The sequence below is a fragment of the Schistocerca gregaria genome, chromosome 3 (genome assembly GCF_023897955.1).
Source record: "Schistocerca gregaria isolate iqSchGreg1 chromosome 3, iqSchGreg1.2, whole genome shotgun sequence".
Lineage (NCBI taxonomy): Eukaryota > Metazoa > Arthropoda > Insecta > Orthoptera > Acrididae > Schistocerca > Schistocerca gregaria.
In genome coordinates, this window is record NC_064922.1 from 734,901,595 (window position 1) to 734,920,328 (window position 18,734).

The following is an 18,734-nucleotide window of genomic DNA, read 5'->3' on the forward strand; positions in this document are numbered from 1 at the left end:
GCTTCTCTGAACCTGACCTGCGTTCTGTCTTAGGCCACAAGGTTTATGGCTTTGGGAGACAGAATGGCATAACAGTACGCACAACAAACTGCGTGTCTTTAAGGAGGCTATGAATGTATGGAAGTCTTGCATGCGGGCCTCTTGCAGGGAATCAGTTGTCTTCTGCCAGCTGTGCATTGGCCATACGTGGCTAACGCGTGATTACCTCCTCCGTCGCATGGACCCACCTCAGTGTTGCTATGGATTACAAATGACGGTCGTCCATCTCTTGCTGGACTGCCCACTTTCCCACCACCCTACCTTTGGAATTAGGGTGACAGTGTCTCAACAGCAGCTTTAGTTTTACGTTTTATTCACGAGGGTGGGTTTTATCATTGATCTAAGATTTCGCTCATGTCCTTTGTCCCTCTGTGTCCTCCACCCTAGCACTCACCCTAGCACTTTTAGGGTGGAGGTATTAATGTGTTGCAGAGTGGCTGGCTTCCCCTTTTTATTCTCATAGCCGGCCAGCCACTGTAATCTGCTATCTTGTTTTTCTCTCTTCTAACTGTTTCTTGAGTCTCTTTGTTGTTTTCTTGTTCTCTTTTGTTCCTTTTAGTGATTGTTACTTTCATTCATTCTTGTGGTTTTTCCTTTCTTTCCGTTTTGTGTTGTATTTCTCGTTTGTTTTATTCTCCCCCATGTGGCATTGTGTTATTTGGAACAAGGGACCGATGACCAAGCAGTTTGATCCCTTCTCCCTTCTATTAAACCAACCAACCAACCAACCAACTAACCAACCAACCAACCAACCAATCCCTGTATCCGTTTAGATGCTCGTTATTAACTCAGGAATGTTTGTTGCTAAGAGGTCAAGCATATTTTTACAATTGTTTGCTATTCGCATGGGCTCATGAACTAACTGCACGAAATAATTTTCAGATAATGCATTTAGCACAATTTTGGATGATGTTTTATGTGTACCTCCAGAATTAAACCTGTAGTTTCGCCAACATATTAAGGGTAAATTAAAGTCACCACCTACTGTAACCACATGAGTCGGGTGCGTGTTTGAAATCAGACTAAAGCTTTCTTTGAACCTTTCAGCAGCTGTATCACCTGAATTGGGAGGTCAGTAAAGGATCCAATTATTATTTTTTTTCCGGTTGCCAACAATGATCTCTGCCCTTACTAACTCGCAGAACTATCTACTTCAATTTCATGACAAGATAAACTACTTCTAACAGCAACAAACACACCACCACAATCCGTGTTTAGCATGTCCTTTGGAACACCATTAGGTACCTCATAAAAATTTCGGTTGAACTTGTCTCCGGCTTTAGCCAGTTTTCAGTGCCTGTAACAATTTGAGCATTGGTGCTTTCTATTAGTGCTTGAAGCTCTGGTACTGTTCCAACACAGCTACGACAGTTTACAGCTGTTGTACCAATGGTTCCTGTACCTACGTTCTTCCTGTGTTCGACCTGCACCCTTTGTAACTGAAGCCCTTCTTGTGTTTTCTCGAGACCCTCTAACCTAAAAAACTGCCCAGTCCACACCATACAGCCCCTGCCACCCATGTAGTTGCCTCCTGCGTACAGTGGACATCTGACCTATTCAGCCCAACCACCCTTTGGCGCAAGGTTGCAGAACCGTCTGAGCCTCTGATTCAGACCCTCCACTCGGCTCTGTACCTGAGGTCCACAATCGGTCCTGTCGACTGTACTGCAAATGGTCAGCTCAGCTTTCATCTTGTGAGCAAGACTGGCACCTTTACCACTTCTGTTACCTGCTCAAAACCAGAGAGAATCTCGTCTCATCCAAAGTGACACACATCATTGGTACCAATGTAAGCAACCACCTGCAGTTGGTTGTACCCTGTGCTCTTCATGGCATCCGGGAGGGCCCATTCCATATCTGAGATGACTCCACCCGGTATGCACACAAAGTGCACATTGATTTTCTTTCCCTTCTTGGCAGCCATGTCCCTAAGAGGCCCATAATGCGCCTAACGTTGGAGCTCCCAACTATCAATAATCCCACCCTCTGTGATTGTCCGGTTCTTGCAGGCTGAGAGGTTTCCTCTGAAACAGGACAGGCGACAGCATTTGGCTCAGTGACAGTGTCAGCCACAGACAGCGCCTGGAACCTGTTTGTCAGACAAACTGGGGAGGCCTTACATGCGGCTGGGAAGTCATTCGCCGCCTGCTACACCATGGGGTGACCTCCCATTTGACCACAGATGAGGGGTCAACCTCAGTGCGAGCAGTAACTGGGTTGGCCACTGGTGAGGATCGATTGGAGGACTCGGACATGCTAGATATCCATTGGTTCCTCATAGCTGGCCCACAACAGTGATGCCCATCCACTGCAGCCTCAAGCCGTGTAACCGAAGCCATCGCAGCCTGAAGCTGAGAGCGAAGTGTCACCAACTTGGCTTGCATCTGCACACAACAATCGCAGTCTCTGTTCATACTGAAGACTGTGGAAAACTAAACTACGCAAATAAACGGACTATCGGCATGTGCTACGCAACTCTACTGTAGACCCTGACAAAAACAAGGGAACTGTGTCTAATAAATTATATTAATATGCAGAGATTCAAAAACCTGACTACTGAAGCACTCAGGCAAGACTAAATAATTTGCCCTGATTAGGAACTTGTAATATGTCACAAAATCAGTTTACTTTCCAACACGAATGGAAACATGAGAACTTTGGCTATTAGATATTAAATGAACATGTAGCAACTGAAGAAACTAAACTATTAAAGCACACAGATGATGATATAAAATTGCTCCTGGACAGGACTTAATAAAAGTAGCCAAATCGGTTACTTCGGTTACTTCCCTGTTACTGCTTGTGTGTCTACCGGCTACTGCTGACTGACTGACTGACTGACTGACTGACTGACTGGCTGACTAATGCCAACAAGCGGTCACTAGCTTTCAAAACAAACAAACAACTATCAACTCGTGCTATAGAAACCTACTGTAGACCCTGACGAAAATGCAGGAACTGTGTCTAATAAATTAGATTAATACACTGAGATTCAAAAACCTAACTACCGAAGCACTCAGCTGAAACTAAATAATTCGCCCCTGATTAGGAAGCTGTAATATATCACAGAATTGGTTTACTTTCCGACGCAAACTAAAATGCGAGAATTGTGGCTATTAGATCTTAAACAAACATGGTGTTGATCAAAGTGACCAGGAAGAAGGTTGTAGGTTTAGAGTCAGTGAGGCATTAGTAAAAGTAGTGTTCAGTAGCGGTAACACATCGATATTAGGGATGTTACTGTAGAGGGAGTGGGACCAATAGTGACAACCAGGGTGCCAAGTGGTGAAGGAACAAACACTGTTGAGAGTTGATGGAGGAAATATAGGATGATAGACCATGGGTAACAGGTTGAAGACGTTGGTCCACAAGAGTAAAGATTCTCTTAGTGGGGGGTACAGTAACCGGCTACAATTGGGCATTGTGGGTGGTTGGGTTTATGGAATTTAGGAAGCCTGTATGACTGTGGAGAGTGGTAGATGTGAGGAGAAAGATAGACCTGGGGATAGGTTCACTGATGTGTGTAATGATTTAAGGAAAGACCGGAGATCCTGTTGGATTTCTGGAACGGGTTCCTGTGGCAAGGTTTTTATGTGGACACGTCCGACAGCTAGCAGAGTCCTTCTGTGAAGTAGTCAAAGCAGTTCAAAATAATAAGGCCTTTATCTGATTTTCTAGCCTGTTTTTTCCTGTCTAGTATACATAAGCTCATTGGACAAAATGTTAGTCACCTCCTTAAAAGGGTGCACTCATTGATTTTGAACACTGTAGCTGATGTGTAGCTGCTTACTAGGTTTGAACCTACACCACTGGTGTAAGTCATGGCAGTGAAGTGGTAACTGTGTGCCAGTCAGTAGTATGTAATCAGTGCAGTAAAATGGGTTGACTTGGAGATGCATCAGAATGGCAGAAACAAGCTACCTTGTTTAGATATGCCGATGACCACTCCATGAATGAAGTTGAAACTTCCTGACAGATTAAAACTGTGTGTTGGATCGAGACTTGAACTTGGGAACTTTGCCTTTCGTGGGCAAGTGCTTTACCATCCAAGCTACTCAAGCACGACTCATGACCCACCAGTACCTCATCTCCTACCTACCAAACTTTTCAGAAGCTCTCCTGCGAACCTCTCCTGTCTCGGTCCAGCATACAGTTTCAATCTACCAGTCTACCAGGAAGTATCATATCAGCTCACACTCAACTGCAGAGTGAAAATTTCATTCTGGCAACATCCCCCGGGCTGTGACAAAGCCATGTCTCCAAAATATCCTGTCTTAGTCTTCCAGGAGTGCTAGTTCTGCAAGGTTCGCAGGAGAGCTTCTGTGAAGTTTGGAAGGTAGCAAAGGAGGTACTGGTGGAATGAAAGCTGTGAGGATGGGTTGTGTGTTGTGCTTGGGTACCTCAGACAATAGAGCACTTGCCCTCGAAAGGCAAAGGTCCCAAGTTCGAATCTCAGTCTGGCACACAGTTTTAATCTGCCAGAAAGTTTCATATCAGCACACACTCTGCTGAAAATTCTGGAAACATGAATGAAGTTGCTCGATTTGTTGGTGCATTTGCGAAGACTGTCTAACATGTGTGCAAGGAATGGTGTACCAATTGCAGCCATGTAATGTGGTGTAAGGGTAGTGGTCATCAAATGATACTAACTGCCAGGAACTGGAGATAAATATTACACCTTTAATGACAATCAGTGTCAAATCAGACAGGAATTAATATTATCAGTGAATGCAGGTCCATTTCAACCAGTTTCTCAGTGTACATTGTGAACTACATACAATGGGCCTTTGGTGTTTGGAACATCACAAAAGGTTATTGGAACATAAAGCAGCATGTCTTCATTAGACTTGACAACTCAGAAACTGGGCAGTAACTGACTGGAAGCATGTAGTGTTGTCTGAGTTTGCAGTTCTGCCTCTTTTCAAATGGTGTAAGGCATTGAGTCCACTGACAGCCTGATAAGATGTTTAATCCTCAGTGTGTAGTGGGTGTAGCTCAGGCTGAAAGTGGTTCAGTTATGTTCAGGGATTTTTTGGTTGTACTGTGACATTAGGCCCATTCTGTTAAGTTACCATGAATAGAAACTAGGATGTTTATTTCAACAGTCTTGATGACCAGGTGTTGCTCATTCTCCAACATTTTCATTATGAATATGTTGTGGACACTCCCCACCTACCAAGATGACTACAGCCATGTTTACAGAGCTGTACATATACATTCCTCGTTTGATAAATACACAGACACCATGTGACCCTCTATATCAGCCAATCTTAATCATCCATAAGAAAATCTATTTGCGAGTGAAATGGAGCAGTCAGCATCCCCTCCCCTCATAAAAAAATTGAATAAATAAAATAAAAATAAGAAATAAATTGGGTTGTTCTGCTGGATCTAACCATCAATGAGTTGCATCGGCTGGATAAGGTATACCAGAAGAAACTTGTCGACTCTCTCCCATGCTGCATTTAAGCCATTGTCAAAACTAGTAGCGGCATTGTGTGGTGTGATTGTAATGCCACCAGGGCATGACTAATTTTTTTGTCAAGTGTGCTTATGATCACTGAAATCCAACCCCAGATCCAAAGCTTCTAAAAACCACAACACTGGGTCGACATGACTAATTCAGAAGCTAATCATTTGTCAGCAGACTGTTCATATCAGTATTGCCATGTATTACTTAGTCAATTTTTGTGTAGATGACAATACATTTAATTTAGATTGATTACAGAAATTGGCTCATAAAAATGTCTATAGTTTGGGTCGTGAGTCCATCCATTAGTGTTCTCAAGAAAGAGATCCATCAAGATGGTTAACTTTTTGGTAATAACATTTGTGTGTTTGAAAATCTGACTTTGGTTTTTGAAAGTAAAGGAGTATGAGAACAAAAATCCAAGATTATCAACAATTGAGACAGATACTCAACTATACATCTTCAACATCTGTTGTATATGTTTGATATTGCGTCAATTCGGGAGCAATCTGAAAGTTATATTATCCTTGAAGAATTAACTTAACCAAGATAACCAGGAGTAGTTTTTATTACTATGCCCAGTTTCGATGGAGCTATGCTGTCATCATCGGATTTTGTAACATTATTAGTTGTACATTCCTGTTGCAGCACTGAAAGTCACACAGTGGTGTCAAGCAATTAATGTATGCTGGGGTGTCAGTACAATATGTTGCATTTTGTAATGATGTTACTTTATTTGTGACATGCTGAGGTTCTCTGCCGTGTTTTATTTGACACATCACCACTAAGTGACTTTCAATATTATAAGAAACATATACAACTAATAGTGTTACAAGATCCTATGATAATGTAGATGTGTTTAAACTGGTCATAATAATAAAAAGAATTTGCTTACAATCTTGGCTAACTTGATTCTTTAAGAATAATATTCAGTATTTGGCATGCTCAGCATGGCATATTTTTATTAGCTACTAGGTGGCAAATCCACCATTGCCTGGGTATTCATTTCACAAATTTCCTATTAGAAACGAAAACAAAAAATGAACTATTTTTGTAGTGAAATATTGAAAAAAATTTCATTAACTTGTATCTTTAGTAAAACCTTTTATATTACGAAATAGTGCAGCTATTCCACAACACCATTTGGTAAATCTCTCTATGACAACTCCCTCTTCATAGCTCTATAGGTGGTTGTTGTTTTCACTTGCAGCTGCTTGCACTTCCAGGAGTGTCTTAGTAGTAAAGAATAAATGTATTAAAACTTCACGCACGATGTGGCAATTTTTCATGCATCTCAGTGTTTCTAACATCATATCTCCTAATCTGTGTCTCGAAAAATGTCATAATTGTGTAGGTATGGTCAGCTGCATGTGTGGATATTGTTTGCAAAATGTGTTGTGAATAGAGTTAGTAGTAAAGAACTGATAAATTTAAATGACATGTACGATGTGGCAGTTTCACGGATATCATTGTTTATGACATTATATCTCCTGAACTCTGATGGGGAAGTGGTACTGTATTACCTCGAGCATTGAAGATGGTCACTCAGTGACCGAAATCTAGATCTGCTAAAGTAAATGCAAGTTGCAACTGATTGCTGTACCTTCTTTCACCAATTGCTATAATTGATATTTGATAAGAATTTAGAATTGGTGTTCTAAGAAGAGAGACAAAATAACCATAAATGTTTCAAATCACTCCCACATGGGCAGAAAAGTAATAAAGTGTTCCACATATGTTAATATCTGGTTGAAACAGAATGTATCTCATTCTAGTAAGTCCCCTCTTTGCAAATAATTATCAGCCCCGTGTTACTTTAAATGGATATGTAGCACATTGGTGGATTCTCATTCTATTCAATTGTAATATCATTTTACATAGTCACCAAATTTTAGTTTCCTGTGGGGAACTCCCAAAATATTGTTCAGTTACATAACGTGATTGTTCATTATATTAATCTATAAAACAACCATTTTCTTTCTGTTTCTTTGCAGTAACTAGCAAATTAAGAGAGAACTCACTGTCATAATATGTATTTCTCTGGCTAGATATTTGCTTTTACTAAGCAGATACACTGATATAAGCAGTTCACTAATGTTTGAGAGGAGCTTCTTCAAATTGTGATCTGGAAGCTTTTCCTTTTTTCCCCTGATGAATCACTCTAGACAGGTTGGGATGTCTCCTTCAGTAAGGTTGCCCAAATCCTTCTGCAGCTGTTTCCTAATGGAATTAGTGCTCTACATGTAGCAGCATCTATGCTATGGGGCATTAAAATATCATACATAACTACCTCGTCATTTGTTAACAATCAGACTGAAATGGCATTGTACCAACATGAAAGTTGTAGTACAGTAAGCTGATGAAGGAAGAGTAAAATTTAATGTACTGTCAACAGCAGTGTCATTGGAGATAAGTAGAAGAGATGGAGCAAAAACTCGACTGCATAAGGATGAAATAACAAAATTGATCAGGAACCTTACTGCAATTAAAAAAGTTTAGATGCTTTTACTAACTGCTTTTTTCATAATGTTGAGTATTTTTGGTGGACTATCAAAATCTTTGTCTTATGCGTGTTTTATGCCTTAACATTCTTCCTGATGGCTGTAACATTCACATCAATATTTTCTGTCCAGAAGAAACTTTTTTTGCCTTTAGTAATGTCATTTTGCTGATGGTGAAGTTCATAATAAAATTATAGTTGAACTTCCTCTGCTATGTGTCATAATTTAATGTTCACTTTCAGTTTTTCTCATCAACTTGAATGTTCTTTTCTTACCACCCTGTGAGTCTACCTTATGTGAAGGCCATGAAACCTAAAATATTTTTTGTCCGTAAACATAATTTCAGGGAATATATTATGTCAATAATAATGTATGATGATTTAGTTTTCCTGTTTGCTGTTTTTATTTTATTTTTCAAGTATAAAACTTAAATTAAAGTAGCCATCTATTTGAAAAGTTCTTGTTCTCTGTGTTTTTGCCTTACATATAGTAAAGATCTGTATAATTTTCTTGAGCTGCCATTAGTTTGAGGCCATGGAGGGAGACGAGTATAGTTTGTACAGTGCTAGAAATCAAACTTCCTCTTTTCTTGGATTTCTAGTTATTTTGAGGGATAGATGTACAGTAGTTCTTCACTTAATTACACCAGTGTTTATTATTTTCCAGGTTCAAGCCTAACAGTCAATGGGCTTTATAGATGATGAGCTTAAAGAAGTATCAAAACTGTGTGAGCATGTCATTCAAGGGAGTAGACTTATTTCCTGTGTGCAGTCAATGGTGCGAGTGGAAATAAGGTATGTTATTAATACTCTGTTAATTATTTTAGCTTTTTCTCTCTGGCCAGATGGCTACGAGGTGTCACACTACATATTCCAGTGCACTCTTACTATTTGTTATATTGTGTTACATCGCTGTTGTTCAAGAAACATTGAGTGCCTTGTTTGTATTTTTGATGCCCAACCAACCTGCAATAGTTTTAACAATATATGTGGATAGACAGACATTTAGATTGTAACATATTTAATGAGTTATGTGTACAAAAAAGTACAAAGAAAGATGAAACAATGGTAGTTAAACGTAACTGATTTGAATAAGGTGATGCTGAGGCAATTAAGGATATGGGACCCTATAAAGTGTTGGTGAGCTTTGCTATTTTGGCAACAAAGTAACTGATGGTGATCAAAGTAGAGAGGATATAAAATGCAGACTAGCAATAGCAAGAAAAGTGCTTTTTGAAAAATGGAAATTTATTGGCATAAAATATAAACTAATAATGTTGTGAAGTTTTTTCTGGAGGGATTTGTCTGGAGTGTACCCTTATATGGAAGTTAAATGTAGACTATAAACAGTTCAGACAAGAAGAGAGAGCAAGTTTTTGTAATGTAGTGATACAGAAGAATGCTGGAGATTAGCTTGGTAGAGGAGAAAAATAATGAAGAGCTTCTGAACAAAACTGGGCAAAAAAAAAAAAAAAAAAAAACTGTGACATAACTTGACTAAAATAGTGCATTGGTTGATAAGTGTTTTGTGAGGCATCAAGGAAAAGTTAGTCTGTTACTGGAGGGGATTAAGAATCGACTGCAGTAAGTATGTTCAAAACAATAAAAATAGCCCCACTTGAAAATCGGCACACAGCCAAAACTGTGCAGTAGTGGTGATGACAAAATACAAGGGTAATTTAATCCAGTTGATAACAACCAGTGGTTGAGATTGAAATCATTAAAAAATTATGTTGTCTGTTGACCTTATTATAACTAAAATATAAGAAGACCCTATTATAACTAAAATATAAGAATTCTATAACACACAGCACTCCACATGAGTAAGAATTAGCAAGTGTAGTGAATTGTGACCAGTCAGTGGCTTTGACATTATGAGGAACAGATTAAAAAATCTGGGCTATGAATACAAAACTCAAAGCAAACACCACAAAAATTAGCAGATAATAGTTTACATAGCTATTTTCAATGCAATTAGGTTCATGAATAGCATAAACTATTCCTACATAGGTTTGTAGTGATTATGAAAAATGGTGCATTTCTGTCAGTATCAAATATGAAAGGAATTGCTCAACTCTAAGAAAAGAAAAACTACCCATACAAATGTTCCTGCCTCTCCACGAAAGATAACATAATGTGATCATTGAGATGAAGGTGGCATTGTTGGCATTGTGTATGACAAAATGCTTCTTGGAAATGCATTGGAGCTATTGAAATTCTAGGTCAGTAACTTGGATTTTCAGCTACTGCACTGGAGAGGGGGTCTATTAAGACATCTAATCAGGTGGTGCTGAAATATGATAATGTATAACTACATGCTGCTATTAAGATGGAAAAAATTATCCACTAACTTGCCTGGGAGGGAGTTCCGTGGTGGTGGTGGTGGTGGCGGTGATGTGGTTTTCAGTCCAAAGACTGGTTTAATGTGGCTCTCCATGCTAGTGTATCATGCGCAAGTCTCATCGTCTCTGTATAACTGCTACAATCTACATCCACTTGAATCTAGTTACTGCATTCGTTTTGTAGTCTTCGTCTACAATTTTGCCCCTCTCCCTCCTCCTCCCCCATTTCCTTCTAATGCCTTGATGTCTCACCATATGTCCTATCAACCTGTCCCTTCTTGTCAAGTTGTCCCATAAATTTCTATTTTCACCAGTTTGATCCTGCAATAAAGTTCTCTTCTCCCAATACATAAATTTTCCCTATTCCCCAATTTGATCCTGCAATAAATTTCTGTGCTCCCCAATACGATTCTGCACGTCTTCATTTTCTGTCCCATTATGCATAGGCAAGACACAATGTATGATCACTTCCACCGACAGTAATGCAGAGAATGGTGGGATAAGCAGCGGGTTCCTGAGGTCTGAGGTCTTTTATTGCAGAGTTCAAGTAGTGAATGGCTAACCAAAAATAAATCTGGAGTGTAGCAAATACAGTCTAGGGAGCAATCCGAATCAAAAACCTAATACAGGCAAGACAAAAACTCTAGTTCTCAATAGTATATACTTATGCAGCAGTGAACTAGTGAGAGTAACTGACCAGTCTCGGGCCGCAGAATTTACAGGCAGTCCACGGCAGTGGACAACTCCACAGGACAGGCCTTTGGCAGTGCATCGCCCGGGAGCAAGCTGTGGCTGGAGTATGTACCTTGAATATCTCTGACCTGTTCTCTGTACCGATACTTGGTCTGGACGGGAAATCCAAATCACTGTCGGATACTAAACCACTGCCCCCGTTAATTGGCAGTAGGGCCAAAAACGGCCTGGACTGTGCTGACTTAATCGAGGAAGGGTAGAAAGAGATACCAAAACCCCCTGTCAAAGGCTCCTGCGGCATGTCTTCAACTCAACTGGCTGGATCAGATGCCAGTGCAGGCAGTGGAAATGACAACCAGTCAATGGGTTCTGGAGTGCAGATCTTGGCCAGATTATAGCTGAGGGAGAGAGTTGGGGGGGGGGGGGAGGGGGGGGGAGTGGAGGGGAGGGTGTTGGGTGGTGCTTCTCATTACACTGGAGCTGATTTTGATGCTTTACAAAATACTCGTGACCAACTGCAACCTCAAACGTTTGCTGCCTCTTGTTGCCAATGAGGATGCCTTTGGTCCACACAATGTTCTGGCCAAAAATATAAGCCCAGACATAGCAGCCCACATGGTAATAGGGTTGTGTACATGGATGGTGGACCCACAGAGTTGGGCATAGCAGGTTGAAGAGGGTGTAGGATCAGTATCCATCTAAAATTTCGATTGGGTTATGTCCTATGATGGAGGTGGACGGGTAGATGGCTAGGAAGCTGTGAGTTGCATCCCTGGTGTTATCTGTCATTATTGTTTTGCATATCTGCATTTTGAAGGTCCTGACCAGCCAAGTGGCTTCTGAATCCTGAAATACAGATGCTGTGAACTGAAGAGTTGTTGTAAAGGTGCTCCTCTATTGCAGATATTATGGTTAGTGCATGGTTGATAGCTGCTGTGGTGGTGGTAGCCATGTGTGCCACATAGGAAAAGCTGTCAACAACTAGCAATCACATTGCTCCTCAGAACCATCTAGCAAAATTGACATGCAGGATTTGCCAGGGAAAAGTTAGTGTGTCAACAAATAGCAATCACATTGCTCCTCAGAGCCGTATGGCGAAACTGACATGCACTTTTTGGCAGGGGTTGTCAGCGCATGGCCAAGAACTGAAGCATTGTGGCTGGGCCGATGAATATGGGCATAGTCCTGGCAGTTCCGAATGGACTGTGCTAGGGTGGCATCAGCTTCAGTACATGGCAGTGGAGCATGGGAGGAACTATCACCTAGTATTCAGAATTTTTTGCAGCCAACAATATGACACAGTCAGTTATTTTAAGCCTGTGTCATAATGAAAAATACAGGTGCACCATGTCAGCTTGGTTCACCTGGGCAGGTGCTCTAGACAACTGCAATACAACAGACAACGTCCTACTGAGTAGCAGCTCATGACCTGTTTCTGTCTCTGCTTCAAGCACCATAATTTGGAATTCATCCAGTGTGTGCCGCTGATTCGCATCCAATTCAAAACGCAGCCCATTGTGTGTGTCACTCTGCATCGGTGTCCTATTGCAAGCATTTGAGTGCCAAGTGGTGGGCCAGCAACTAACCTCATAGGTGTAATTACTCAGGAGTTATGCCCACCATTGTAACTGTTGTGCCACCTTATTGGGGAGTTTCAAAGGGGAGGCGAATAGTGAAGTAAGGGACCTAAGGTTGGTGATCAGGCGAAACTTGGTACCTTAGAGATATATGTGAAACTACCTGACTCCAGAACATAGCCAATCAATCTTTCTTAGTTTGTGAATAATTCCTCTGTGCCTCATTTTAATGATTTAGATGCAAATGTAGTGGGCTGGTCTGTGCCATCGGCTTGGCACCAGTGCCGTAATCTGATGCATCGGTGGCAAATGTTAAATGTTTGCCGGGTGGAATGTTACTAAACGAGAGGATTACCTAAGGAACTTTAAGTTGCACAAAAGCTTTCTGGCACACTTCATAACACAGAAATTTAACACCATTTTTCTGCACATGATTAAGCAGATGGGAAATCTGGATCGTGTTGTGAATAACTTTTGCATAATAATTGACTTTGCCTGGAAACAGTTCAGTTTTTTGAGGTTCTTAGGAGCCTGCAAATTGCTGACTGAGTCCACATGATCCTATGTGGCCATAAATGGTGAAAGTGAGGTTATGAGGGACTGTACTTTTCGGAAAAAATCTAAAGATAATATGAAAATGTAGGAACAAGCAATGAGAATCACTCCCTGCCCTTCTACCTTCTATATGCTTCCTAAAGTCCATAAACCCAATCACGCAGGATGCCCCATTGTGGCCAGTTTTCGTGCCCTCCCCCCTCCCCCATGGGAGAATCTCTTGCTCTTGTAGACCAACACCTTTAGCCTATTACCCACAACCTACCCTCTCTTATAAAAATACCAACCATTTTCTTCCACTGACTCTCCACAGTACCTGTTCCTTTACACCATGGTGCCCTGCTTGTCACTATTGATGCCACCTCCCTTGACACATCCCTAATGCCCACAGCATTCCCACTATTGAACACTACATTTCCCGATGTCTGATGGGTTCCAAATCTACAACCTCTGTCCTGGTCACCATCATCAGCTATATCCTCACACACAATTACTTCTCCTTTGAAGGCACTACCTACAAATAAACCTGCGGTACAGCCATGGGCACTCACAAGGCACTGTCCTTTGCCAACTGCCGACCTATTCACAGTCTTATATAAAGAAATCCTTACTAAACACCCCGAATCCCAAACCCCTCGCCTGGTTCAGTGATGACATCTTTGTGATCTGGATCGAGGGTGAGAACACCCTATCCACATTCCTCCATATCCCTTCCCTACTCGCTTCACCTGATCTTACGTAGCCTAACAAGCCACTTTCCCTGATGTTGACCTCCACCTCAAAGATGGCTATGTCAGTACCTCCATCCACATCAAACCTACCAACCATCAGTAATACCTCCATTTCGGCAGTTGCCATCCATTCCATACCAAGAAGTCTCTTCCATAAATCCCAGCCACATGTGGCCATCGCTTCTGTAGGGAGGAGTAGCCCCTCTTGAAATATACCGAGACTCTCACTAAGGCCTTCACAGACCATAATATCAACCCAGCATTGTACAAAAACCTATCTCCCATGCCTTAGGTGTCCAGCCACCCACCACTTCCCAAAATCCCACCATCCCGCCACAGAGGAGCATTCCCCTCACAATTCAGTACCATCCAGGAATGGAGCAACAGAATCACATACTCCACCAGGATTTCCAATGCCTCTCATCATGCCCTGAAGTGAGGAATGTCCTGCCCACTATCCTTCCCACCCCGTACCACCCTGTGGGATTCCACTGTCCACTGAACCTACACAATATCCTCCTCCATCCTTACACAACCCCTGCTTGCCTTGTGGATAATGTCCTTGTAAATGACCTAGATGTAATCGACCCCTGCCCCATAAAGCTAAGCTGCAAACACTATGCTTAATTTTACATGAGCGTGACAACCAACAAGCTGTCTGTCTGCATGAATGTCCACCAACAAATTGTGGCCAAGAAACAGTTGGACCATTCTGTTGCTGAGGACGCCACCCAACACAGTGATCATTTCAATGACTGCTTCACAGCCTGTGTCGTCTGGTTCCTTCCCAACACCAGCTTTTCTGAATTGCGCAGGTGGGAACTCTCACTGGAATATATGCTATGTTCCCATACCCTCCTGATCTTAGCCATTGTACTTACCTAGCTAGCTCCTTCCCTCCTCCCATTCCAGCACTACACAGCCCTCTATCCCACCAACACAACCACATTCTTTCTACTTCACTCATTTTCCACTAACCCACCTCCCTGCCCTCCATCTAACCTCCAGAATGCACCTAGCTGACTTACCCTCTCTCCACCTCATCCCCGTATGCTCCCACAAGCAGCATTTTACCGTCCCCCACTCTTACCCTGCTAAATCTCACTCTCCCCAACTCAGCCTCCTCCTTACTTCCACTACCCAATTGCTCTCCCATCATGCACAGCTTCTCACAGTCTAGCTTCAGTAGCCAGAGACAATGATCGTTTGTGTGTGTGTGTGTGTGTGTGTGTGTGTGTGTGTGTGTGTGTGTGTGTGTGTTTCCGATGAAGGCTTAGTTGGCCGAAAGCTCACTTTCTGACTGTCTTTTTGTTGTTCTATCTGCGACTCATCATCTCCTCTAAATGATGAATAGTAACTATCATGTTCATAATCTTATTTACCACATTACCTTTGACAAGAACTTCCATGATGGGGATGGACCTAAGAATTTTAGGAGAGATTGGGGATATGTTGGATTTTGGGAATGGCATCACTATGACAGTTTTTGTAAGTGTATGAATCTGACAGCTGGCAGAGACCTTCTGCCAGGTAATCCTTGTGGTTCAAAACAGTGGTGGTGGGGTCTTTGTCTGCAGGTAGGATTATAAGGTTGGGATCAGTTTTTAGGGGGTGGATTGTGGCTCTTTCTGCAGATGTAAGGGATTTGGGGAATAATGATGAGGCAAGGTCTGAGGTTAAGAATTTCTGGAAAGTTAATAGGGTTTTTTTTGGGGATGGTGGGGTTGGGTCACGGTTGGATGGGGGGAGTGAACTGAGCCAGGCAGGGTTCAACATTAGTCTTTGGTTGAGTCTGATTGGTATGTTTGGTGGAAAAAGTGTTTCCAGTGTAGGGACCATGATAAGGAGAGAAGATCTTTTACAAGTCCTGCTTGACTGAATTTGGGAGTGGAGCAAAAGGTGAGGGCTTTGGAGAGAACTTATACTTCTGCATGGCTAAGACTTCCGGAAGAAAGGTTCATGACTGTGTTTCAGGTCTGTTTATGTTCTGGATTCTGTATGGTGATTAAGGGAGTTTTTGGGGGATGGGGTAAATGCAATAGGTCTCTGAGGCAAGGTGTGTCACTATGAGGGGATGGGGGGCAGGTTTTGAGATTGTTATAGAGTTGCTGTAGATGTGTGCCACCTGGATTCTTCCCACCAACACCAGCTTTTTCTGTATTGCACAGGTGGGAATTCTCCCTGCAATATATTCTACACTCCTCTAACCCTCCTGGCCTCGAGCTTTCTTAGTCAGTGTCCTTACCCATCTAGACCCTTCCCTGTCCCCATTCCAACACTACTCAGTCCTCTGTTCCACCAACACACACAGTCTTTTTACTGCTGTCCATTTCCACTACATCCTTGCCCTCTGTCTAAACTCATGACTGCACTTAGCTGCCCTACCCTCTCCCCACCTTGTTCCTGTACACTCCCACAAGCAACATTTTCCCGTCCCCCACCCCTACCCTGCTATCTCTCCACCTCCTAGCCCCAGCCTCCTCCTTAGCCTCTTAAACCTGTTTGTGTACATGCACAGTGTGCAGCATAGTCAGAAATCTGAAACTCCACACTTGACGTAATCTATAGGACAGTGATGTCATAGACATATTTGCATCATGATTGGTGCTGATTTACAAGCAGTCCCAAAAGTGGCATGGATTTTGAGTGGTCAGTTTTGACCAGAATGTTGCTTGTGGAAAATGTGCTTAAGACTTCCTAGTACTTTACACTTGGCTTAAAGAAACTACACTTGGCTTAAAGAAACTATCTGTCATGGCAAGAACATAGTCCCTGGGCTTGGAACTCCTGAAACATCATCTGTAGGTTTTGCAGATGCTGCTCTTCTGTGGCCCTAATAATTAGCAAATAATGTAACTAAGATAGTTGGGGAGACCTTGGATAATTTGCTGAAGGTATCTCTGAAATATTACAGGAGCACTTGCAATCACCTGTTATAATGAAATAATAGAGTGACATATTAGTAATTAAAAACTGTTTTTTATGCTCATCGAAAGGCAATTGAAAGAGTTTGTCAGTGAGATGTATATTGAAAAATAATGCCCCCCCCCCCCCCCCCAGCCTATTTGCCAACAATTCTTCTGGCCTAGGAACTGAATACAGATGGACATTATCCTGCCCATCACACCATGTTGAGTTGGTGGCACATTTGCACTACACTTACCATCTGTGTCTGTTTTGGTTTCTTCTTCTTCTTATTTTTCTTCTGTGATTTGCCAAGTTTCAAAATTGTCACTAAAGTTGTCATCACTCTTTAAAATCTATTCTGTCTGTGAGCCTGCCAAATAACTCTGTTTTGCCACTCAGAGATACCACTCACTAATGAAAACAGTATCAAACAATACCATACCAAAAGCACACTGTGCAGCAGCCCTGTGGTGCATACTTCAGGATACTTCTGAAAGAAATATTAGAACCGATTGAAAATACTTAGCATTCAGTGTACTAAGCTGTGAGGGGCATACAACTGAAACCTGGTCACTAGTGTAAAGTATTGGTAATGATTTTATTAACTCAAAAATGTAATTGTACGCAGTACACATACTCAAAAATAGTCGCCAGAATTGTTGGCACAGTTATCCAGTTGCAACATTGGTTGCACCTATAAGGCAGATCGCTTGCTGGCAGCTAAGTTCCACATGGCGCTCTAGTTTTACAAGTGCCGCGGAACACAAAATTATTTCCAGTCGATTATGCAAGAGCTGATAAGAGCACACTCAGGCTGCATGCAGGCTATAAATAGCCGGGCTTTCAATTAGATAAGATGGACTTTGGATCGGGGGCCTGCACTTTTCACTTCGTTTGCTTAGCACTGTGTTTCTCTTGGTGTTGGCTTGCAACGTTCACTGTGAGTTAACGTACCGCTGCAATGTCTCATCGACATTATTATCGTTGTCACCTTCGGCGGTATGTCCCTGTGTATAGGTCATTGAAAGCAATAAACATTGACCTTACTGGGCAATTTAAGAAGCAGCAGCTTATTGGTGATCCTAGTGTTTTTCGTGGGAAGAAGCTAGTAGGCTGCTGTCGAATCCAAGCCTGAACCAAACACATACTTCGTTGTCTGTTCCGAATCGATATCCGCGAATAGCTTGTTTTAGAGGCCCAAACCCTTGAAAGCCACACAGTGAAAGGTCAGCACTGTACAGTGGATGTTCCAGTGTTTCCCACCAAAACTGCTGCAGTGTCATCTTCAGTGCATTGGCCGTTTGTGGGCAGGCATTATCATGCAGGAGGATAACGCCATTGGACAACATGCCTCGGTGTGTTGACTTGATGGCGGCTCATCTAAGGTTCTGTAAAGTGGCTTGATAATGCTAGGCATTTATGGTGGTTCCACATTCCAGGAACTTGATAAGCAGTGGGACCTTGTGGCCAAAAAAGGAGGCCATCATGACCTTACCAGAACTGGTGTGCAGGTGAAGTCGCATGTTTCCTCTGCTTGCTCTGACGCTTGCTTTCTGGTTCAAAATGGTGACACCGTGTTTTGTCACCTGTGACAATACGTTGCAGATGACTCAAAGACAACACCATTCGAGTATTGTACTGTTCGGCAGTCAGTTCATGGGGAACCCACTGCGCACAGATTTTTCAAAAGTTCAAGTGTTGATGCATTATGGTGTGGACGGTGCCCACCCTGATACCCAGAAACCGTTGGATCTCATCCACGGTGTTTCTAAGGTAGTCTAAGACTAAACCATTTACTTCTGCAACCATTTCTGGTGTGACGCCATGATGCCTGTCCAGGACGAGCATCGTCTTCCAGTGACTTGTGCCCTTCAAGAAATCTTTTGTGCGATTCCACAACACTTGAATGACTGACTGTAC

At 42.1% G+C, this 18,734-nt stretch overlaps 1 protein-coding gene across 1 annotated transcript in view; it reads left to right on the forward strand.

The window, feature by feature from the left end:
• Positions 1 to 18,734, forward strand: part of LOC126353782 (uncharacterized) — a 123,809-nt gene that overhangs the window by 22,853 nt on the left and 82,222 nt on the right. The window contains exon 2 of the mRNA XM_050002868.1: positions 8,677 to 8,804. Coding sequence (XP_049858825.1) covers positions 8,695 to 8,804 — 110 coding nt within the window. The 5' untranslated portion in view covers positions 8,677 to 8,694. The remainder of the gene's footprint in view (positions 1 to 8,676; positions 8,805 to 18,734) is intronic.